This window comes from Eptatretus burgeri, chromosome 17, assembly GCF_056783735.1.
Source record: "Eptatretus burgeri isolate ZD-2024b chromosome 17, Ebu_testis_v1, whole genome shotgun sequence".
In the NCBI taxonomy this organism is placed as follows: domain Eukaryota; kingdom Metazoa; phylum Chordata; class Myxini; order Myxiniformes; family Myxinidae; genus Eptatretus; species Eptatretus burgeri.
Genome location: NC_140977.1, coordinates 27547933 through 27572251, shown reverse-complemented (window position 1 = coordinate 27572251; position 24319 = coordinate 27547933). Strand labels below are relative to the sequence as shown.

At 44.5% G+C, this 24319-nt stretch overlaps 1 protein-coding gene across 2 annotated transcripts in view; it reads left to right on the top strand.

Annotated features, from left to right (window-relative positions):
* Positions 1 to 24319, top strand: part of LOC147009617 (myosin-16-like) — a 68595-nt gene that overhangs the window by 3254 nt on the left and 41022 nt on the right. For both annotated transcript variants that reach the window (XM_085861414.1, XM_085861415.1), the window contains 13 exons: positions 1656 to 1872; positions 3945 to 4088; positions 5558 to 5714; positions 10534 to 10561; positions 11181 to 11283; positions 11589 to 11681; positions 11940 to 12003; positions 12273 to 12371; positions 12575 to 12678; positions 14335 to 14473; positions 14590 to 14708; positions 23285 to 23434; positions 23606 to 23776. In XM_085861414.1, coding sequence (XP_085717540.1) covers positions 1669 to 1872; positions 3945 to 4088; positions 5558 to 5714; positions 10534 to 10561; positions 11181 to 11283; positions 11589 to 11681; positions 11940 to 12003; positions 12273 to 12371; positions 12575 to 12678; positions 14335 to 14473; positions 14590 to 14708; positions 23285 to 23434; positions 23606 to 23776 — 1575 coding nt within the window. In that variant the 5' untranslated portion in view covers positions 1656 to 1668. The remainder of the gene's footprint in view (positions 1 to 1655; positions 1873 to 3944; positions 4089 to 5557; positions 5715 to 10533; positions 10562 to 11180; positions 11284 to 11588; positions 11682 to 11939; positions 12004 to 12272; positions 12372 to 12574; positions 12679 to 14334; positions 14474 to 14589; positions 14709 to 23284; positions 23435 to 23605; positions 23777 to 24319) is intronic.

The following is a 24319-nucleotide window of genomic DNA, read 5'->3' as shown; positions in this document are numbered from 1 at the left end:
GTTGATACTAATGCCAACAGCTTGCTTACGAATGTCTTCATCGATCTAAAGATGCCTGATTATATATCGACTTACAAATGCCTGGTAATAGATTATAAATGGCTGAAAACATTGACTTGCATATATGCCTGATTTTAAATTTACAAATGCCTAATTGTTAACCTACAATACCTGTTTGTAGGTTTATGTTTTCTTTGGAACCTACAAATAAATGCCTGATTATAAATTTATGAATACCTGCTTATTGACTTTAAAAATGCATGTTATTGACTTTAAAAATGCATGTTATTGATCTTAAAATGCATGATTATTGACTTTAAAAATGCCTGATTAGTGACTTTAAAAATGTATGAATATTGACTTTAAAAATGCCTGATTAGTGACTTTAAAAATGCCTAATTAGTGACTTTTAAAATGTGTGATTATTGACTTTAAAAATGCCCGATTAGTGACTTTAAAAATGTATGAATATTAACTTTCAATATGATTCACGGAAACCCCTAATAACGATGTAAATCGAGGCAGCCTTGACATATTTCATGCTTCCCAGATATGGATTGAAGCATGAAATGATGAAAAAGAAAACGTTTAAAGAACCCAAAAGTATTTGTAAGCGTACCAGTGACAGAGGTGTGCCTCTGCACAACAAAACAGTTGGAGAACTTCCTAATAAACTCGTCCTAAAAGTTGATATCTTGCATTCCGTTCTGCAAAACTCCCGACAACGTACGCTCATGAAAGGCCGAGGTTCGTAGATGGTGCGTTTTATCCAAACCTTCTTGTAATGATGATATTTACTATTATGTCTGTGTTGAGGGGGGGGGGACTGGGAGCTTTATGGGCCATTATGAATAGATGTATTTTTGTTTATTTCTGGGGCCACAAGATAAATTATATTAGATATTTGTATCTATTGGTGAAAGGAGAAGTGTCGATTTCTGTGTGTGTGTGGGTATATTTTTGTTACAAATCATGGCCTCCGCTAGTTAATTGTATTAACCAGAAATTGTATGAACCCAACTCCTCTCATCCATGGATATTTCTCGTATGTCCTTCTCGTGAGTCCAATTTGAATTCAGGAACAGAACAATTATGGTTAACCTTTATGAAATTGCCACTCTCTTGACAATGCTGAAAATTATGTTTTAAAAAAACCATTTGAATGACAGATTTTGCATTGTAACAGCAGGTTAAAAGTTCCTGGCAAGCAGAACCAAGTCACTGAAAAAACACTTGCAGTGCATGAGCAGAATGCCTCGTTGAGCATTGAAACGTCATTTTGAAAGTCACGTATTCACTTGCTTGTGGGTTTATAAATTTCTGTTTAATGACTTACAAATACCTGCTTGTTGACTTACGAATGCTTTTCACATACATGTTTGCCACCCCACTCTCACCCTGTACATACCATATAAATGCTGGCATGAACGTCCCCCCTCCCCATACCTAGCCTCATGTAGGTATGTAATAAATAGACCTCTAACATTTCAATAATGGGCTTTTTCTCCCAAGTGGGCAGTTTTTCACAACCTCCTTGTATGGTTGCATCTTCTAATAATGCCAGGAGTAACACAAATATAGGAAAAGCCCCTTGGCATACTTTACTGAATGTGATCCAATTTTAACCCTTTGTGGCCTCGTGTTTGTGCTCACAGATAGAGTGCCGACATGCCTTACAAGGGCGAATGCAAAGATGGCGAAGATCCGATGCCTTTTCTGGTACCATCGCCTCAGGAGAAGGCAAAGTTCCAGAGCAAGGCATTTGATGTCAAGAAGAACTGCTGGATTAAGGACGTTGAAGAGGGCTTTATACAGGCAGAGATTGTCCAGGACAAGGGCAACACGGTGATGCTGAAGAGCTCGAAGGGCACTGTGAGTTGAAGCTGACCATAATCTGATACACATAGGCTTACCTTGGAGACCTTGTAGATATCGTAGCCATTAAACAATCAGGTGTTGGTCCCATTACTTTACTGCACAAAATTATCAGATCTCTACTTCCGAGTAAAATGGCTACATGACTCAAAGTTGGACTGCACCTTTCTGTTACGTTAAGGACTATCAAATTATTCTGTAAGCAGAAATAGTGGGATTTTTCATCTGACCCACCTTTCGCTCACCAACGGAATATGTATATGGGCCCTGACGTTGTTCTTACCTGTGAAAATTGCAATTTGCTTGAGATATGATCCGCTGGGACGTAAACAAGAGTACGTTAAAAGAAAAAGACTCAAGTCATGCTCTCGGCTGACTTTATAGAAAGAGACTTTCTCTGGTCTCTTTGAAGCCAAATTCTCCCTTCCAGCATGGCAAAGCCCTGCTCACGGCACGTTCCGTAAGTGGACAGCCTGCACCGATCTCTCGGAAATGTTGGATAAACATTCACCGAGAAACTTTGCATTTATAAATCGATATCGTATTTTAATCAAACAATATTATCCTTGAATACGTTGTTCATCATCATCATCATCAGTGCAGCAGTTGAGTGTTTCCTTGGACTGGCAGGATGACCATTTTTTATTTCATGACATATTTTTTTGAGTTTACTCGATCCTCGTGGCACACCAAACCAATTGTTAGCATGTCAATGTGTATTATATTTTCATCATCCACTAGTCAATGCAAGAAAGATTAAAAATCACTTTTCTCCACTGAGATGAGCAAATTATAACTCATGTCGTACATTTAAAATTATTTAAATATTTCAACTAGTTTACAAAATCTTTCAAACAATGATATAATATCAATTCATTTGAAGTTTTATTGTAAAAGAAATTCCTCATTACCATTCAGCTGACAATGGAGATTTATAAACCTGTTCTTTTTCAAAATGCTTCTCTCAAATATGTCATTAAAGATCACAGGGCAGTCAAATAATTCATTTAAAACAGATCCCAGAAGCAATCAAGTGAGATGAATGTGTGTGCCGTCCCTCGGATAGACGTTAAACTGGGCGTCCCGTCTGCCTGCATTAGTTGGTGGACATCAAAGGTTCCATGGTGTCCTTCGCGAATAGTAGGTGAGCGATTGCCGGCACCCTGAAAAAAATTACAAATGCCTGCTATTACTTACAGGGGGCACTGCATCAGGATCACAGCCATGGCTCAGCAAATGGTGTTGAATATGAAAGGAGAGAGAGAAGTGTTTTCGTCTGTAAACCTCGTTGCATAGCCACACAGTTTCAGGCATTTTGTATATTTTCACCAATTTTTTTTTTGTTTTCCACTTCGCCTATTTACACCTTTTGTAAGATTTTCAAAATGCCGCCTTACTAATATTCCATGCTTGTTGCTGGAGGAAAACTTTTCAAGAGCCAAATCATTTTTTGTGCAAGGAAACCTCTTTGGATCAAGTGAAGTCAATGGCAGAATCTTGTAGAACTGCCTTGATATCTCAAAAAAAAACTTCTTTATAACAGACTTGAACACAAATGAGAATGGAAAGCTGCTATATTGAACATGGCATGCCATATCGTGAGACCGGTGTCATTTGACTCCGACTCACTCACACCCTGTATCAATCCTCGCCCCTATCCCGTTTCCCTCTTTTCCTCCTATCAAGGGTTAATGTCTGAAATGTTAATCTTGTTCCCACAGCGGTTACCATATTTCGATCAACTTTTATTGATTCCATCAGAAAAAAAACAACAACAAATGGGTTGTCCTAGTCATGTTCCCATATGAATCCCTGACTAGTAATGTGGGCAACCCAGGTTCAAATCCCATTTACCCTATATATTTGTCCATGGTCTACTGATGTCGTCCTTGTGATTAATTTTAAAGCCCATGTTCACCGAGGTATTTTTTCCTGAATCTGTCATGTGCGTACAAGCTACTCCTTGAGCCTTGTATCACTATGGTTGAAGCATCCTTTAAAAGTTTTAATTCAGGAATTATTTATATCCTGCATCAAACTCCTGTTTCTCTCAATTTGTTCATCCACAGACTGTGACGGTGAAGCGAGCTGATACTTTTGAGATGAACCCGCCAAAGTTTGAGCAAGCAGATGACATGGCCAATCTCACTTTCCTCAATGAAGCAGCTGTCTTGCACAACTTGCGTCAGCGCTACGTCAACATGCGCATTTACGTGAGTTTGACACCTTCACGTCTCGTTCATCCCTATAACATGGTCGGTCCTGATTACACGTTTAATACCATAAACGTCTGCACGAGAGGGCAGCTGATGGGTATGGGGGGCAATTTCAAAAGGAGCGAGGAGCAGGATAAGTTGACGTGAGCCAGTTCCTTCAGCATCCTACCTCAAATTACTCGAATCCCTTCTAGTGTAGAAATACGGAGATAAATGGCAGAAAGAAAGAAAGAAGCAAAAAGTTACAAAACAATCAAAGAAGAGACAACTGGAGCATGCATAGAACACCTTACCCCGTGCAGTCTTGAGAAACAAGGGCATGGGTGGGGTCTGTGAGCGGAAAATTTGATTGGTCGTGATGACATAAAATGCCGTAATATTCCCCCAAGTACTGCTAAACGGAAGGGTATTAAAAGTGCCGAAAAGGCGACTTGTGTTCTCGTGTTCAAGTGTGTAATTAAATTTAAATAAAATAAAGATTTTAAATGTTGTAGAAAAAAGATTTTCAGAAGTTGACTGCAGTTGATGCGGCGTCTTTTACGCCACCTTATTTAACACGTTGCATTATTTCTCATGCCTGTTGTTTGTGTTCTTTCGAATGTCACTAAAAACAGTAAGTTTCTTATTTGGAATGATTTCCAATTTTGTTTGACTGCCAGACAGAGTAGAAAAATTATCACTCCTCACTGTGCATCTGCAATCGGGACAAATTCAGAGCTAAAGTACTGCTGAACTGCAGGTTCGTTTTCCGATTCGTGTTAAGTTGTTCCTCAATCATAACCTTCCGTTTGTGGACAGAGAGAGTGACAGACAAAGTCAACCAATTGCTTCACTCCGCTTTTCGCTTCACATGTGCACGTGGTAAAAAATAAAATAAAATTGTAGCCATTCAATTGCACTCTTCCCCTCCAGGGCTTCAAGCAAGTGGTACACGACCATCTCACATCATCACCCAATCCCTACCTGTGATGTTATCTACCCCCATTAACCCCACCTAGCCCAACCCTCTTATTTTCAGGTTGCTGGTCTCTCTCTCTCTCTCTCTCTCTCTCTCTCTCTCTCTCTCTCTCTCTCTCTCTCTCTCTCTCTCTCTCTCTCTCTCTGTCTGTCTGTCTGTCTGTCTGTCTGTCTGTCTGTCTGTCTGTCTGTCTGTCTGTCTGTCTGTCTGTCTGTCTGTCTGTCTGTCTGTCTGTCTGTCTGTCTCTTTGTTTGTTTGTTTCCCCCCCCCTCTCCTCTTTTCCTGTTCATTCCTTGCCCTACTTGTTTTGTCCAACTGTGGCACCAACTGTCCGTGTGTTGCTCTTTCACTGTCACCGCACTCTTCCACGGGCCCAGATATTATGTACAAAAAACAAACAAACCGAGAACTGCTTTAATTGGCTTCTTTTTTGTTTTTATTTATTTATTTATTTTTAAACAAAATTAATTATGTCATCGATATACCATTGAAAGGATTTGTTTTGCAGACTTACTCTGGCCTGTTCTGCGTCACCATCAACCCGTACAAGTGGTTGCCCATTTATGGTGCAAAGGTGGCATTGATGTATCGTGGCAAGAAACGCAACGAGTTGCCACCGCATCTCTTCTCCGTCTCAGACAATGCCTACAATGACATGCTTATAAGTATGTATGGAATGTGATGTAGCATCACCTTTTCTTTTACTTGTCCACTTTACCTGTGGCTGGTGACTTGGTTCAAGTCTTGTGTCATTTCATTCATCTTCTTAATGAAAATATGAAATCCAAAGCGATTTGCTCCCAACTGATAGGGGCTCGCAGAATAGGCTGGAGGTACAGTATGTACACCATGCTGTCTAGCCTCGGTTTGAATCACGACCCAGCTATAAACTGTTATCCTGGTGTTCAGCATGCAGGGTGAGCCATCAATGCACGCGTGGTCCATCAGAAGGATGTTAAACTGGGTGTCCCATCTGCCGGCTTTAGTGAAGGTTAAAGATCCCACAGCGTCTTTCACGAAGAGAAGGCGAGTTATCACCGACACCTTGAAGAGATTCCAAATTCCCGCTCCAATCAGACTCGGTGGTGCAATGGTTGGAGTGTCTGCTCCGGGTCTAGGAGGTCAGTGGTTCCAACCTTGGCCGAGTCATACCAAAGATTTTTTAAATGGTACGTGCTGCTTCCTTGCTTGATGTTCAGCATTTAAAAGGATAACAGCACGTATAACGCCCATATGTTGGCATCCTTGGGGAGGAGGAAATTTCTCCTTCAGAAATGCCCTGCTGAGTGCGTTGTGAAAGGCGGCGCCATTGTGACGTCACTAGTACCCAGAGTGTCCTGGGAAGTGACGGCACTTCCCCCAAGATCATTCTCTGTTTTTCTTTTATTCGTGTGTGTGCACGTGCACATCAGCTCCACTACGAGCCTTAGATACTGTAAAAAAACAAAACAACAAAAAAAAAACATCTGCAGGGGACACTGCATCAGTGGAAACAGCTGTTCTCCCAACGTAAGCATGATGCAAACCAGCAGCCTTGTGCTACATATGGCAGAAGAAGAAGAAGAAGAAGAAGAAGAAGAAGAAGAAGAAGAAGAAGAAGAAGAAAAAAAAGAAGTCAACTTATGCATTGACCGTCTGAATAACAAGAAGTCATATCTGTCAGTGTGCAATTTCAGTACTTGTGCTTTTAAAGTAAAAACGAGCTTCATCAACAAAGTGAACTGTGAAATGTCCAACCAGTGTTGATCATCTTCGTCCGTATGCCCCAGGCAAAAATGCTACAGTTACAAATTTAGTATATGAGAGTCGTACTCTCATATACTACAGTAGTCTGCAGAGAATTACTACAGGAAAGGAATGTTATTTTTGCCTGGGGTAGCATAGGTTGCGGGGTGGCATCATTAGCTGACGGCGTGGCTGTGCCGCTGATGCAATGCCCTCTGCTGGTTCGGGCAGGAATTTGGAATTTGGTCAGGGTGCCAGTATCATGGGGAAAATGCCAGGGGCATAGAAAAGGCCCCTTGATATGGTATGTGTTATGTGGCAAACTAAAGAAGAGAAGGGACATTCCAATGTTTGTGGAAAATGCCAGATGAAGGAAAATAAGGCACATTCAAACAATCTCGTGTGAATGCTGTACTACCCAATTGTGTTCTAAACAGGAGCAAAGTAATGCTCTACAAAAGTTCATATAAAGGGGTGCCAATTTTTTCAACAAATTAATCACACACGTGGATATTCTGTGTTTTCATTTTCAAGGTACAAATAACTTTAGGAACTGGTGTGTGTGTGTGTGTGTGTGTGTGTGTGTGTGTGTGTGTGTGTGTGTGTGTGTGTGTGTGTGTGTGTGTGTGTGTGTGTGTGTGTGTGTGTGTGTGTGTGTGTGTGTGTGTGTGTGTGTGTGTGTGTGTGTGTGTGTGTGTGTGTGTGTGTGTGTGTGTTTTTTTTGTTCATAAAGCATAACATTATCGCTGCTAACTCCCCTTCCCCCATATCTGTCTCTCTGTGTCTCTCTGTGTCTCTCTGTGTCTCTCTGTGTCTCTCTGTGTCTCTCTGTGTCTCTCTGTGTCTCTCTGTGTCTCTCTGTGTCTCTCTCTCTCTCTCTCTCTCTCTCTCTCTCTCTCTCTCTCTGTCTCTCTCTCTCTCTCTCTGTCTCTCTGTCTCTCTCTCTCTCTCTCTCTCTCTCTCTCTCTCTCTCTCTCTCTCTCTCTCTCTCTCTCTCTCTCTCTCTCTCTCTGTCTCTCTCTCTGTCTCTCTCTGTCTCTCTCTGTCTCTCTCTCTCTCTCTCTCTCTGTCTCTGTCTCTGTCTCTGTCTCTGTCTCTGTCTCTGTCTCTGTCTCTGTCTCTGTCTCTGTCTCTGTCTCTGTCTCTGTCTCTGTCTCTGTCTCTGTCTCTGTCTCTGTCTCTGTCTCTGTGTCTCTGTGTCTCTGTCTCTGTCTCTGTCTCTGTCTCTGTCTCTGTCTCTGTCTCTGTGTCTCTGTGTCTCTGTGTCTCTGTGTCTCTGTCTCTGTCTCTGTCTCTGTCTCTGTCTCTGTGTCTCTGTGTCTCTGTGTCTCTGTGTCTCTGTGTCTCTGTGTCTCTGTGTCTCTGTCTCTCTGTCTCTCTGTCTCTCTGTCTCTCTGTCTCTCTGTCTCTCTGTCTCTCTGTCTCTCTGTCTCTCTGTCTCTCTGTCTCTCTGTCTCTCTGTCTCTCTGTCTCTCTGTCTCTCTGTCTCTGTCTCTCTGTCTCTCTGTCTCTGTCTCTCTGTCTCTCTGTCTCTCTGTCTCTCTGTCTCTCTGTGTCTCTGTGTCTCTGTGTCTCTGTCTCTCTGTGTCCCTGTCTCTCTGTGTCCCTGTCTCTCTGTGTCCCTGTCTCTCTGTGTCCCTGTCTCTCTGTGTCCCTGTCTCTCTGTGTCCCTGTCTCTCTGTGTCCCTGTCTCTCTGTGTCCCTGTCTCTCTGTGTCTCTGTCTCTCTGTGTCTCTGTCTCTCTGTGTCTCTGTGTCTCTGTCTCTCTGTGTCTCTGTCTCTCTGTGTCTCTGTCTCTCTGTGTCTCTGTCTCTCTGTGTCTCTGTCTCTCTGTGTCTCTGTGTCTCTGTCTCTGTCTCTCTGTGTCTCTGTCTCTCTGTGTCTGTGTCTGTGTCTCTGTGTCTCTGTGTCTCTCTCTCTCTCTCTCGCTCGCTCTCGCTCTCTCTCGCTCTCTCTCGCTCTCTCTCGCTCGCTCTCGCTCGCTCTCGCTCTCTCTCGCTCTCTCTCGCTCTCTCTCGCTCTCTCTCGCTCTCTCTCGCTCGCTCTCTCGCTCGCTCTCTCGCTCGCTCTCTCGCTCTCTCGCTCGCTCTCGCTCTCGCTCTCTCGCTCTCTCTCTCTCGCTCTCTCGCTCGCTCTCGCTCTCGCTCTCGCTCTCGCTCGCTCTCTCGCTCTCTCGCTCGCTCGCTCTCTCGCTCTCTCGCTCTCTCGCTCTCTCGCTCTCTCGCTCTCTCGCTCTCTCGCTCTCTCGCTCTCTCTCTCCTCCCCTTCCCCTCTCGCTCTCTCGCTCTCTCGCTCTCTCGCTCTCTCGCTCTCTCTCTCCTCCCCTTCCCCTCTCGCTCTCTCGCTCTCTCGCTCTCTCGCTCTCTCGCTCTCTCTCTCCTCCCCTTCCCCTCTCGCTCTCTCGCTCTCTCGCTCTCTCGCTCTCTCGCCATCTCTCTCTCTCGCTCTCTCGCTCTCTCGCTCTCTCGCTCTCTCTCTCTCCCTCCCCTTCCTCTCTCACTCTCTCGCTCTCTCGCTCTCTCGCTCTCTCGCTCTCTCTCTCCTCCCCTTCCCCTCTCACTCTCTCGCTCTCTCGCTCTCTCTCTCCTCCCTTCCCCTCTCACTCTCTCGCTCTCTCGCTCTCTCTCTCCTCCCCTTCCCCTCTCACTCTCTCGCTCTCTCGCTCTCTCTCTCCTCCCTTCCCCTCTCACTCTCTCGCTCTCTCGCTCTCTCTCTCCTCCCCTTCCCCTCTCACTCTCTCGCTCTCTGTCTCTGTCTCTCCTCCCCTTCCCCTCTCACTCTCTCGCTCTCTCGCTCTCTCTCTCCTCCCCTTCCCCTCTCACTCTCTCGCTCTCTCGCTCTCTCTCTCCTCCCCTTCCCCTCTCACTCTCTCGCTCTCTCGCTCTCTCTCTCCTCCCCTTCCCCTCTCACTCTCTCGCTCTCTGTCTCTCTCTCTCCTCCCCTTCCCCTCTCACTCTCTCGCTCTCTGTCTCTCTCTCTCTCCTCCCCTTCCCCTCTCACGCTCTCGCTCTCTGTCTCTCTCTCTCCTCCCCTTCCCCTCTCACTCTCTCGCTCTCTGTCTCTCTCTCTCCTCCCCTTCTCCTCTCACTCTCTCGCTCTCTGTCTCTGGACATATCCAGACGGTGGTTGTGTTTGGGCAGGGTTTGTCTCTGGACGTGTCGGATAGTGTTTATGTCCAGACGGGTGTTTGTCTCTGTCTAACTTGGTTCCGGACGTGTCCGTGTGGTGTTTATCTCCGGTCAGCTTGGTTCCGGATGCGTCCGTGCGGTGTTTGTCTCCAGATAGCTTGGCTCCGGATGCGTCCAGGCAGTGTTTGTCTCCAGATAGCTTGGCTCAGACGCGTCCGGGCAGTATTTATGTCTGGACAGGAGTCTGTCTCCGGACCGTGTTTATCAGAAAAACCAGTAGAAAATAGATTTCAGACATTATTTTGTTTCCATCTTCACTGTTATTTTATGCAGAATTATTTTGATGAGACAGTATAAAATCATTAACGCTCCACCACGCATCTACCTTCCCTTTCCCCACCCCTCATCGCTCCCCCTCCCTCCTCTCTACTTTCCACTTCACCTCTTCACTCTACCCACTCTCTCTCCCCCACCCCTCTCTCCCTCTTCCCCCATCTTTTTCTCCCTCCCTCCTTTAGTATTACCGTCAGCGAAGCGACGGGTGGTATTTGCGAGTAGTGTAATACAATCGCGTTCAGTTTTGCCTTTTACCTTCATGTCTCACTTGTAATCCCTACCTTTTCTTTTTCAGATCGTGTGAACCAATCAATGCTCATCACGTATGTACACGTAGTACACGCACAGTAAAAAAAAAATAGTTGAATGTTGTTCCCATTTTGTCTGTGATGTTTTTATCTTCATCACTGTTAACAATAAATCCGTACAGGGAATTTTCCTTAAAATTTTTGGAAGTGGTTGGCCCAAGATGGTTAATATTAAAAGATTGAGGGATCTCTTATATAGACAAGGTAGAGTAGACACCTTGGCTGTATTCAGTTACCAAGCACCGAGTTACCCTTGTATTCAGTTACCCTTGCCAAGCCAGCCGTTCCTTATCAACGGTTTCAAATGGAGTGCTTGCTTGAGTGCTGAAGCTACTTTGCAAGCACTCCACAAGAAACTTGGCGCAACTCAACACATCCACCGGCAGCACATCTATGAAGTGACGTCACAGCTGCACCAAAGCATCCTTCCCAAGACAAAAATGTCGAGTGTGGCAAAAAGTTATTTGTTTTTTTGTTTTTGTTTTAAGTTGATGTGAATCGGTGCGGGTGAACCACGGTTGACCCTCATTTATAGATTACATGATGAAGTAAAATCATCCGACTGAACGGGATCATAAAGGCACTTTTCACAAAGGAAGAGTGAGTGCATCAAGATGTCTCGTCTCCACCACAGCGGAGAATCTGGAGCGGGCAAGACGGAGAACACAAAGAAAGTCATCCAGTATTTTGCAAACATTGGGGGAGGAGGTTCCAAGCAAGTTGCGCAGGATGGCAAGGTGTGAGGTCAACGACCCTCGAGATCCATTTTTATTAATTAATAAAGGGGCCGTCGACATATTACTTCCTGAGAAAAAGTAGAATTTTTGACCCACCCCACCACTTCCTCCCATCCCCTTCCCACATCTTGTCTCCCACTTCAGATGTACCAAGCATTCCCCTTTTCTTTCAAGCTCCTCCAGTTCTCTGTTCTTGCATATGTAATATGTAGATGGCCCGATAGAAAAATGTGACATTTCGGATTTCGATGGGCAGGTGCATCATTGTAATGACTCGAGCTGTTACATTACACATCTGTCCACAGGGCTCATTGGAAGATCAGATCATTCAAGCCAATCCGGTTCTGGAGGCCTTTGGTAATGCCAAGACTACACGAAATAACAACTCTTCCCGTTTCGTGAGTTGGGAAAACCTTGATGTTTCTGGCAGCAAAGACCAAGTCCCCATCAACAAATTACAATTGTACAACACAAAAGAGATAAAAACTTTACTTGCTGTGTAATAAATCTAACTGTAAACTACAATACAGTTTCCAATTTAAAACCCATTTAAACTGCATGAGTTGACTGGACACTGATGGAGTAGGCTGAGCACTTTCCTCCAATCATGAGGTCTCACAACTGATGTGTAAACATTCTCCAACCCCACCAAACAGGGCAAATTTATCCGGATTCACTTTGGACCCTCTGCCAAGCTGTCGGGAGCAGACATCGAGTCGTGTAAGCAATCGTGGCCGCCTCGTTTATTTAATTCCCTTTGCGAACAAAGTGTCTTACTTTTGATGGTGTCAGACATACGTCTGACTCGCAAGGACTATAGTGATCACCAACTTCCAAAATATGAAAAGCACCACACTGGGAACTGATGCTCTCTGTTTTCAGGCGGAGAAAAGTCCCATGAGAGGCTGAACGAAAGCACAACAAAAACAAGAACCTGGCGTTTTAATTTAATTTATTTATTTATTTGTTTGTTTATTTATTTATTTCAGATCTCCTCGAGAAGTCTCGCGTCATTAGCCAGCAGTCTGCTGAGAGAAGTTACCACATCTTCTACCAGCTCTTGTCCGGCCAAAAGCCTGAGCTTCTCGGTGAGTTTGTGTCCCAGTTGCCGGTCTTGCTTGTACAAAGTTTGGTGGGCGACAATTAAAAAAACAAAACGACCTCAATGAATAGTTTATGTGGAAAATTACCAGAATGCTCAACGTTGCACTGTGTAGTTTCTTCTTTGCTTGTATACAGTGTTTGGCTGGTAGGCCACATGACAATGTTCTCAACTGTACACCTGTCGTAGCTGAACTAAAACTGAAAATGGACCCACACTCCTATCACTGGATAAGTCAAGGAGTCACAACAGTGGACAACATGGACGACAAAGAGGAGCTCCAGTTCACAGATGTGAGTTTGACCCCCCTCCTTTTGAGGAACTCGTTTCTTCTACAATTATACACGAGGCACTGGCCGAGTGACAAGGATGTTGAAGTACCATCCCAGAAATGTTTGCTTCAGATATATTTGTGCCATTCTTAACTTTTTTTTGATGAACTATTTGAAAATTTTGCATCCAGAGCTGATGTCAGGAGGACTTCCATATTGCTGTCGCATTGTTGGTAAAAGCCAAGCTGGCTCACTCTAATGACCTTCATGTTGGAGGTTGTCCATCTGTCTGTCTTGCCTGGTATGGTTGACTTGTGGTGCCAGTCCATACTTTGTAATTGACTTGACGGGATGCTCTAATGCAACTCGAGATGGTCACTCACCCTGAGCTGAAAAAAAACAACAACAACAACAAACTAGAATGGCACTCAGTAGCGTGCATACCTCCCTCAGGCTGAACAGTTTATGTTTTGTATCCCACGGACAGACTGGATCTGGATTCGGACCTGAACTAAAACTCTAATTGGCTTGTTCTTGTCACCTAACCAAGTCATCCATCAAATTTTGTCATAACTCGTCCAAAACCTTTTGAAATACCATGCTATATGTCGTTTTTGGTCCTATCTCTGAATGGTGAAGAATCACTTTGAAAATTAAAAAAAACTCATTATCCAGATCTTCATCAAAATTGAATCAATTTGTCCTTGTCACATACCCAAACAGTCCACCAACTTTTGTCCGAATCCGTCCATAACGTTTTGAAACATCCTGTTCACCAACAAACAGATAAACAAACAAGCCGGTAGGTGGACATGGGTAGTCGCCTACCCAATAGAACCTGACACGAAGGGCCCGTTCGATGGGGAATGACGTGAGGATTAAGCACAAGAAAATTCATGATTCGAGCTTCAAGAGTTAATGCTGCAGATTGTTTTTTCGTTAAAATACCCCCACATTTAGAGGTTTTTCAGCCGTTGCTAGGCAACGGAGGGGCCCAAAGCAACGGTTCTTTCTCACACATAACTAGGACATACCATGAACCTACCATACCAGTTTCATGTATATCTGACTCGTAGTCTCTGAGATATAACGAACTTCGATTTTTTTTTATTGTTTTCGACCAGGGTTCATTCAAAGTCTATCTTCTCCGACAGTTTTCATAGGATCCGGCTGGAAATTTTTGACAATATGGCTGAATGTACTGTCCACAGTCGCTCGTGGCCCGATTTTTGATTTTCGAAAAAAACATTAATTTTTATGATTTTTCAAAAATTTCAGTCCCTTTGATGGGCAACGGTGGTGTCCATAGCAACGGTTCTCATTTGCACACAACTTGGTCATGGTATGAACCTACAAACCAAGTTTCATCGAAATCGCCATTGTATTAACTGAAATCGCCATTTTAAATGCTGATAATAAGGGTATAACAAATCTCAAAAAAAAAAAAAAATTTCGACTAGATCGACTACCCCACAAACATATCGACGGAAATACTGATAATAACGGTAGAACAAATTTCAAAAAATTAAAAATATATATATTTTTCGACTGGATCGACTACCCAACAAACAGGGGTGAAAACATAACCTCCGTCCACCTTCGATGCCGGAGATTAATGTTCCCATGAAATTAAAGCATTCAGTGTACCCATTCTTATGCTTGCTGTCTACTTCACAGGAAGCTTTTGACATCCTCGGGTTCAGTGCAGATGAGAAGAAATACCTGTACCGACTTGTTGGCGCAATCCTGCATTTTGGAAACATTAAGTTCAAACAAAAGCCACGAGAAGAGCAGGCCGATGTGGAATCTACTGAAGGTATTGTTGGCCGAGCCCTACTACAAGTTAATGTGATTAGCCGTCAATGTTGTAGATGACTAATGATCCATCATATTCTGATCACACTATATTGTCATGTCTTCCCGTGGGTACAGTGGCTGATGTATTGGCTGAGATGCTAATGGTAGATTCGAAAGAGTTGCAGCAAGCGATTACAAGGCCAAAAGTCAAAGTCGGCAACGAGTTTGTACAAAAAGGCCAAAACATGGATCAGGTGGGCTGGCTTTACTTTAATTTCCATGGAAGTTTCTCACAAGTTTGTTTCATGAATGTTCTGTGCCATTGAATCTTGTCATTGATTGGAATGTAACCATACATTTGTGTTGACTTGATGGGATGCTGCAATGTACCATATATGATTGCACACCATATACTGTATACAGTGCCTTCAGAAAGTATTCACACCCCTTGACTTCTTCACATTTTATTGTGTTACGGCCTGAATTTAAAATGGATTATTTTGAGATTTTTTTTTTTTTTGTCACTGAGCAACACAAAATACCCCATAATGACAAAGTAGAATTTTTTTTAGATCCTCGTGGAGGATCTCAAGTCTTATTCACGTTGTTGTTCTTGTGGACTTTTTTGTTTCACAGCCTACAGTTTTCATCGAAACTTCCTGAAACTTGGCATATATATGTAAAAATTCCCTGCGCAGACAGTAACCATCTCGGATTTTGAAAATTCCTCCAAGAAAAAAAAGTTATGACGTCAAAATATCTCCTAATGGAAATCGCCTGAAAATTTATCTCCGAAACTAGGCAAGCTTTTGGAATTCTGTTTACGGGAATCGAACAGGGCATTAGCAGAGATGAATTACCGCACATGATGCATCACTATGACGTCATATCAATTTTTATGGCGTCATTCCTATTTTTTGACATTTTTTGTTTCACAACCCAGAATTTTCATCGGATCTTCGTGAAATTTGCCAGGTATATGCAGAAAGCCCACGCGCAGGCAGTAACCATCTCCGATTCTGGAAATTCTTCCTAGAAAAAAAGTTAATGTCATATCGCCGCTAATGGAAATCGCCTATACCATTATCTCCAAAACTAGGCAAGCTGTTTGAATTTTGTTTGCGGGAATCAAGCCGGGCATTAGCACAGATAATGATTTATCGCAAACCTGATACATCACAATGACGTCATATTCGTTTTTATGATGTCATCATGAAGAGGACGAGGATCTTAGCTCATTCAAGCTTGTTTTTTAGATATTCTTACAAATTAAAAATCAAAAGTCGAAATGTCTTGCGTCCATGAGTATTCAATCCTCTTTGCTATGGCACTCCCAATTGAGCTCAGGTGCATCCAATTTCCTTTGATCATCCTATCGGCGGAGTGCTCGTCACACTCCACATGTTTCGATTTTCCCGCCGATCACATCACATGCCTTCTGGTTGAATGGTTTTCATTAGCAAGAACAATCATCTGGGTGGCAGACGGATGGTTGAGTTCTGTGTGATTGGTTGTTCTCCACACAAATGTGGAGAAACTCTGGAAAGGGTTTAAAACAGCAAAGGGCTTACCTTGTGTAGGCCTTTCTTGGTTGCTTTATGCAGCTTTCTTCGGTGACAAGAGCACGGGAGGAGTCGATTTATTTATATAATCCTAGCTACCTGGATTTAATTGACTTGGTGAGAGCTGATTGGTTATTCCGTCCATTTACAGGTGAGAGATGTGAGTGGATCTTTGTGTTTCATTTATGTGTTGACTGCTTTTGACATATTTACACGTGGTACATGCTTGGGAGCCTCAGTGGTACATGTTTCTGATATGGAAGGATGAGTGATTGGCAATTATTATGAGATTAGGACAAAAAGAGATAGACGGGGACAGGACGGTCTCCTGCATACCTCACACTTGTTGATCCTGGCTCCCACATCTTGAATGAAACCGGAACCCTCTGCTCCCGCTTCTCGTACAGCCCCGGCTCAGGCGTTTCCCCACGAGCCAGTGACATTACTCAAGGTAAGTATTTAATGCATCACTCGGCGGATCACCCGAGTGATGTAGATGAGGCAGAGGATCCAGAAACGTAGATAACAGATGTAGGCGAATGTGCACAAGGGCAGAAGGTGAAGAAATAAGGAAGATAGCAAAAGGACAGAGACAGAAGATGCAGGACCACGGGCGAAGCCAGAGGTCCAAAAGCGATGAGGTGAATGGGGTGGGGGGTATTGTCCTATTTAGGTATTGTGATAGGAGTGGAGATAAGAGTATTCAGAGCACTGCCGGGTAGCTTTGATAGTTTACTCCCCAGGAAGCTCAGATGGCCAGAGGGCTCAGGTCAGATCATATTTCAGGAAATGAGCGACGAGGCAACTGCCTCGTCTGCCTCAGCCTGGCTACGCCCTTAGAGGAAAGAACGAAAAACGAAGAACAAGTAGCGAAGCTGAGATAGCGAGTGGCGAGAAATTACTCGATGATTACTACTACGACGTCGACTCAGGCCTAAAGGGCCAGCGTTAATCGATAAAGTGCAAAGGAAAGTGACGAGATCCAGCAAGCAAAGCAAAAGGAAGGATACAGAGAAGGTCCCAAAGGACCCTCAAAAATAAGAAAAAGAGCAGCCTCACAGAGTCCGGAAACCCCTAAATCTCAGAGTCTCTGGATCTGCGAAGGTCCAAGCCTCTCGGTCTTTCTCTCCCTTTCCTGAGAGGCTCTCCACTCTCCCCTTTATGGAGCCTCTCCCCGCCTCGGGTTTGGGTTTTGAGCCGCTTTGGTTTTGGGATTTGACACAATATATTGTTACGAATTCTGGTCCGCCCGGTGTGTGATCGGCCACGTAACTCGAATCGCGACTGCGTCGCCCATCGGAATGGACAATTCAGTTGTGACCCTCCTTGGAACTACCGCCAGGAGCTAGTCACCTGTGGGTCTTTCGACCCCACCACAATCGTGCCAATCGGCCACCCGTGCAGGATAGGGTTGTTCGCCAAACTCGACCTACCTAAGTACCTGCGCGGGTAGTTAACCGGGTGATCGTACCTCGCCGCTGGCCGGCCTAGGACACGAACCGCTTAAGCGGTCCGTTCCATGCTTCAGTGATAACCGAGCGGTGTCATCGCCGGCCCCGACGGACGTGATTCGTTACCGGGTGCTTACACCCTTCTACCAATTCCTTCCGTGATGCAAGATGGAACTTTCAAACAAAGGATAGGACGCAACGAAACGGGGAACAGTTCGACAAGCAAATTTATTGAAACCACACGTATGCAGGCAAAGCAATGAATAACAGTCATGCACGTATGTACAGCACACAAATAGAAATGCAAAGAAAGAATTACTACCGACTAAAGCAATGTACATACATGCACAGTCACTTAGGCAGTTCTAACTTGTTGGACACGGCGCCACAGCATGCATACAAAAACCCAAAGAAATAAGTGGAAGAGAAATGACTTCCCTTTTTGTGGCCGGTGATTCCCTCTCCCATGACCGACAGCATGGTCGCGCCTGGCCCCGACCTCTCTCGCGGCCGGCGAACCCTCTCCGGCACTCCTCGTCCGGACGCGCAGGTCCACCACACAACCGGCGCTGCCGCATCTCCCATCCGTGCCTCCGTTGACAGGCCGCTCGCCAAGTCGCAAGCGCAGGACCTCTTCCACCAACAAGACAACCAGTGCCAAGAAGACGACGACCAGCCCAGAAGCTCAAAAAAACAGAAGAACACAGGAACTCTCGAAGACAAGGAGACAGGAAGAATCTCAAGGTCCGTGCTGTCCGCCTTTTGTAGCGCGGGGCTCCGCCCTTCGCTCCGCCCTATTTTCGGCCCCGCCTCCCTTCGAGCTTCTTGGAGAAGCCTCTCGAAGGGGGGCCTGCCCTCTCGCTCTCCCTCCACCCCGCCCCGTGCGGGGGCCGGGGGAGTCAGTTTTGGCTCAGGGCCAGGGAATTATTCCCTCAAAAAGAGGCCCCCACCTTTTCTCACCTTTGACCCCCTGGCTCGGATCGCACTTCCACCACACCGAGCACGGAGAATTTAGGCGGGAGAAACAGGCGGGAAAAGTCAGTGCAGGCTCCGCAAGAGCTTTTATTCTGGCAATCCTGCGTGCGTTCTTGGACGGTTTATACCGTGGAAATCGTTGCCACATGGTCCGTGGAGGATGGCGTTTGTAAACGCGGATAGTGGCGAAGATGGTGGTGGTTGTTGTGGTGAGGGTTTGAGCGTGGTTGGTTCGTGGTTGTAGTTGGTGGCGATGGTTGGCGTTGTGGTTAAGGTGGTTGTTGTGTGTTGTAGTTATTTGGGGGCGTTGTTGGTGGTGGCGATTTGGTTGTTGGGGGATGATTGGTCCAAAATAATGATGGAGAAAAGAAAAACACCTGTCTCAAAGGATCGCAGAAATTCCCTCTAAACAACGGTGGGGAAATCTAACTACACAATTACTTATCGTCTTAACTGATCTCAGGACCCTTTATGGTGTATTGCGAATTTCCACAGCCGTAACAATATTGTCTCAGGCATTCATGGAACCAGTTTGAAGCAGTTGTGGGGGCGTCTGTGAGGAGAATGTGCTCATGATGCTGTGAGATGTGGCAAATGGCTTGAAGAAAATAATGTGGAATAAGAAAAATGACAAACACATGGAATTTCTAACTATACAGTCGCAACACAGACCGATTTAACACGCACTTCAGGCATTTATAATAAAGTGTAGGCCTACTATGAAATAACTGACTTTAACTATGTGAGGATCTCTTTAAGACTCATCAAAGCCGTAAATATATGATATATATATATGATATATATATATATATATATATATATATATATATATATATATATATACTTTGGGGGGGGGGGTGGTACCCGGCACTGCACGGGGAAAAAGAACATGATGTAGGAGTTCTGGCACATGTGCATTGAAAGCGTATAGAGTTGCTGGCCTTATGCGGCTGAACTTTTACCGGCGGTGATTTCGGGATGTGTTGGACATTGAACAGCAATGGAGTTATTGGCCTCATGGTAGTTGGCTTTTGCCTGTGAGTTGGTGGCAGCAATGCCTGACCCCAAATCCCAATATACATTCCATCGTGGTCTCAAAGGCCAACCTGGCCTTCCAGGCCAACCTGCGGTAGTTTAAAACCTTGTCCACATCCTAAAGTACCTTCACCCAAAATTTGTGACGTCTTGCTGCTACGGGTTGGCCGTGAAAGAGTAACAAATAAATGCTGACACGCAGCTCTTCCACCTCTTATTTTATCACTTTTTCCATATTTACATTAAAAATTACTATAGCTTCAAGCTGTTAAATATGGAGGTCTTTCTAATCACTAATCATTGATTTACTTGAGTTATTTAGCTGCTGACGGAATGCAACCACAATCCACTTCATCGAATATAAAAAGCTCTCTCGCAATCCACTTCATCAAATATAGTGTTGCAGTCGTCTGGTTTGGCCGGTTGCCTGGCTCGAATTCTGGCAAACTGCGTCAAAGCGGTCACGGTGGCCAACTGATTCAGTTACCTCGAGCTGGATCACTTGCCTCTCCACCACAATGCCGTGCCGAGAGTGACCACTGAACTAGGAGATGCACCACGCTTATTCGCTGTCGTACGCCTGATCTTAAAAAGCGACCGAGGGGAGTCGCCAGACAAATGGCACTAATCACCCGCATCCAATTTGTCCTTTACCAGATTGCAAATGCGCAATTGCAATCGTGATCCGAGCCACCCAAATTCACTCAGAGACCGAGTGGTTTTATAATATAACTGGTATAAAATCCCTTCAAAAATGACCAGTTGGAATTATTTTATTTGAAATATTCAATATTCAAGGAGACCGGAAGATTTGATGTTTCGTCGTAAGAAATGTCGTTATTTTGAAACGATACATGTACAAAGGATGACCGTTTTCTTTGTCCTCTGGAACGTTTCGTTTTCGACGGTACAGCTCATGAGCGTGCCAAAGTGTCTGAAGCCTCGGCCTAGCATCAAATGTGCTTATTGGTTCACGAGTCAGTAAGTGACCACTATATTCGTTATGGGTGTGTGTCTGTCTGTCCCGAGCATAGCTCTGTGGGTTTTGATCCGATCCTGATAAAATTTGGGTGGGAGGTTTATATCATGATCTAGTTGTGTTTTCCAGAGAATGGGCGTGGTGTGCCCATAATGGGCAGAGCCACGCCCAAAAAACGTGTTTTTAGGGGGTAGCCGATTTCAAGTTACATCTTCTCCTAGGGGGTTTGTCGAATCTGGTAGGGGTTTTCGGTATTTGGTTAGCCCAATGGCACCTGCATAGCCCCACGGAGCTCGATTTTTCATTTTCGTCCCAAGGTCAAGGTCACGAACTTAGAAAATGTCAAAAACATCAATAAATTGGGCATCGAGCTCCTCGGGTTTTCAACTGTTTCGAATGAAAGTTGGTATGCAAGTAGTGCTCTTCGAGTACTACAACTTTCATCATTTACGTTTTTCCGGATTCTCGCCAGTTTGCCCGTGGCGTCCCCTCGAAGGTCAAAAAATAAAAAGGCGAACCGTGTACATTGCTCGTGAACCATCGCCGTCTCCAGACTTGTATCTTCTTTATTTATCAGGCATCCTACAGATGTAAATGAACACTCGTTTTGCTCTGCGTGCATTACACCTCGTACACAGAGAATTTCACCTCCCTGCACCTTGTATTTATTGTTTTTTTTTTGGTGTATTAAAACATTTTTGTACACCGCCCTTGAGGCTTGATCTGCACGTCACCGTCTGCATTGTCAATCGAAGATATGTAATTACTCTTTTATGAAAATGTTTTTCCGAGTTTTTATATATTTATTTTTTAATTCCTGAAAAATAGACCATTGTGTGAATGCACAGTCATGTTAAAAGATTGGCCTTTAAAACCCTACTCAAATACAAAGAATATCAATCGATCATGAACAATAAACACCCCTTAACCCTACGAATAGATACGCACCCACGGATCAACGAACGAATGGGAACCTTGATTATCTCCATCTTAAGGCCTGTCATTTCACAGGAGATAGATATAGTGGGGCAACTTAGCTAAATATAGCATAACAATTGTGCATTTTGTGAGGAAAGCACCAAATTTGGCACATTAGTAGCCTAACATATGAACAGATTTGGATATTGGGCCATCTCAAATTCAGCTGCTGATGGCTGTGGCAGCCATTTTCCACTGCCATCAAAAATTTTGAGATGGCCCAATATCCAAATCTGTTCATAATATGATAGGCTACTAGTGTGCCAAATTTGGTGCTTTCCTCACAAAATGCACAATTGTTATGCTAAGTTGCCCCACCAATAATAGTCAGACAGACAGGACAGAGATACCCTGGCTGGGCCTGGCAGGACACATCTTGATCCCTGTGGAGACACGAGCAGGCAATGGGACAAATCTGTGCCGCAGTCCGATTCCAGGCACGAGGAAGAGAATGAGCACGGTTTTCTGGGTGGGCATGAAGGAGACCAGAAAAGTAAAAGGGGGGGGTGCTGTTGAGGGGGAAACCTCGTATCAACTCATGTGTGTATTCCCCATTGAGGTTCCCAGGATCCCCCCCCCCTTCCCCTGCGTGGGTTACACCCATCATTAAAAGGTCTGCCCCTATCCACTCTGATGACACACTTAGCCCCTCCCCTCTCGGCCACTGTTGATCTGGGGCCCAGTTTTGCGGGTGGAGGCACACCCATCGATCTGTCACTCAGATGGACTTCCTTCTCTGTCTCGGTCGGGACAGAGGCCTGACTTTTCTTGCCCAGATTTGCACCTGATGGCCTGTCATGTTACATGAAAGCCAGATTACACAGGTAAGAACATAAAATGGGTGTTCTAAGGAATGGTAGTTTTAGACACAAACATTGGGGCAGGTCGAAGACATCTTTCTGTACATAAAACGATACGTATATCATATCACAATTAAATTACTTTCTGCTTATTCTAATACATGCAATATGGAAGATAACTCACATCCTATGTAAAGTTAGCACCAAGAATATATTCCTACAACAATATAAAGCTTATAATTATGTCTGCATGGAGGATGCACCCGAGTCGTTGCTTGCAGTGTGGAAGCATGCCGCGTGCGTGCGTGCGTACGCGCTTTTAAAAACCGATTTACTGTATACCTTTGCATGCTTTGCACTCTCTTCGCGTTGGTACTTCCAACAAGTACCACAATCACTGATCACATACAACCCTTGTCAACACAATGGTCAAACTCATTATTATGAGAAACATCTTTGTTTCACTGGTATTACCTCTGCTACCGAAGGTGATGGAGGTTATGTTTTCACCCCTTTCTGGTCTGTTTGTCTGCTTGTGTACAGGATATCTCAAAAAGTTATGGACGGATCCGGATTAACTTTTGTGGACATGTTTGGGTGTTTGTGATAAGGAGGAACTGATTCGATTTTGGTGAAGATCCGGATCCGACTACTAGAACTTTTTAAAGTGATTCTTCACCATTGAGAGAAAGGGACAAAAAAACTATGTCGAGCGCGATATCTCAAAAAGTTCTGGACGGATTCGGATGAAACTCCGTGGACAGGTTGGGTGTGTGACAAGGAGGAATTGATTCAATTTTGGTGAAGATCCCGAATCTGGATACGAGAGTTATTTAATTTTTTAGGCGATTCACACCATTGAGAGATCGAGCCAAAAACGATATAGTACTGTATAGCATGATATTTCAAAAATGTATTGGGCTCGACATGTTCTCGTGGTTCAAGCGTGCCATGGCAGAGGTATGCGCTCGACCGAGTGCCCTTCTAGTTTTCACATTGTGTAATTGTGTAATTGAGTGTAATTTGATGATCTTCGCTGGTTTCACTCAGTGCAAAGCATCCATTGGAGCTCTGAGCAAGGCAATCTACGATCGTATGTTCAAATGGCTCGTCCACCGTGTGAATGTAACGCTGGACACGGATCTCCCACGGCAGTACTTCATTGGCGTACTGGACATTGCTGGGTTTGAGATATTTGAGGTTAGAGCACTCGCCTTTCTTTCTCACGAAGACTTTGTATGAACAAATGGCATTTTGTGCTTTCGGAACCTTTTTTTTTTTTTTTTTCTTGTAAGATTCAATAATGATTGCTTACCATGTCCATTTTATTCTGCCCGTTTGTTTCTTACTTCCTGTTTCTTGCCCCAAAAGTTCAACTCCTTTGAGCAGCTCTGCATCAACTTCACTAATGAGAAGCTACAGCAGTTCTTCAACCACCACATGTTTGTCCTTGAACAAGAAGAGTACAAGAGGGAGGGAATAGATTGGGTCTTCATCGATTTTGGTCTTGACCTCGCAGCTTGTATTGAATTCCTTGAGAAGGTTTGTGATGGCAAAAAAAAAAAGACTTAAAAAAATATTATATATCTTCTTCTTCCTCTTTCGGCTTGCTCCCGTTCGGGGTCGCCACAGTGGATCAACCGTCTCCATTTCGCTCTATCCTCCACATCTTCCATTGACACTCCAACCACCCGCATGTCCGCCCTCACCGTATCCATGAACCTCTTCTTTGGCCTTCCTCTTCTCCTCCTGCCTGGCAGCTCCATCTTCAACATCCTTCTCCCGATATACTCCGCTTCCCTCCTGTGCACATGTCCAAACCATCTCAATCTCGCCTCTCTCACTTTGTCTACAAACCGTCCTACCTGCGCTGTCCCTCGAATATACTCATTTCTTATCCTATCCATCCTCGTCACTCCCAACGAGAATCGCAGCATCTTCAACTCTGCCACCTCCAGCTCTGCTTCCTGTCTTTTTGTTAGCGCCACCGCCTCCAAACCATATAACATAGCTGGTCTCACTACCGTCTTATATACTTTCCCCTTCACTCTTGCAGCTACCCTTCTGTCACAAATCACTCCTGCA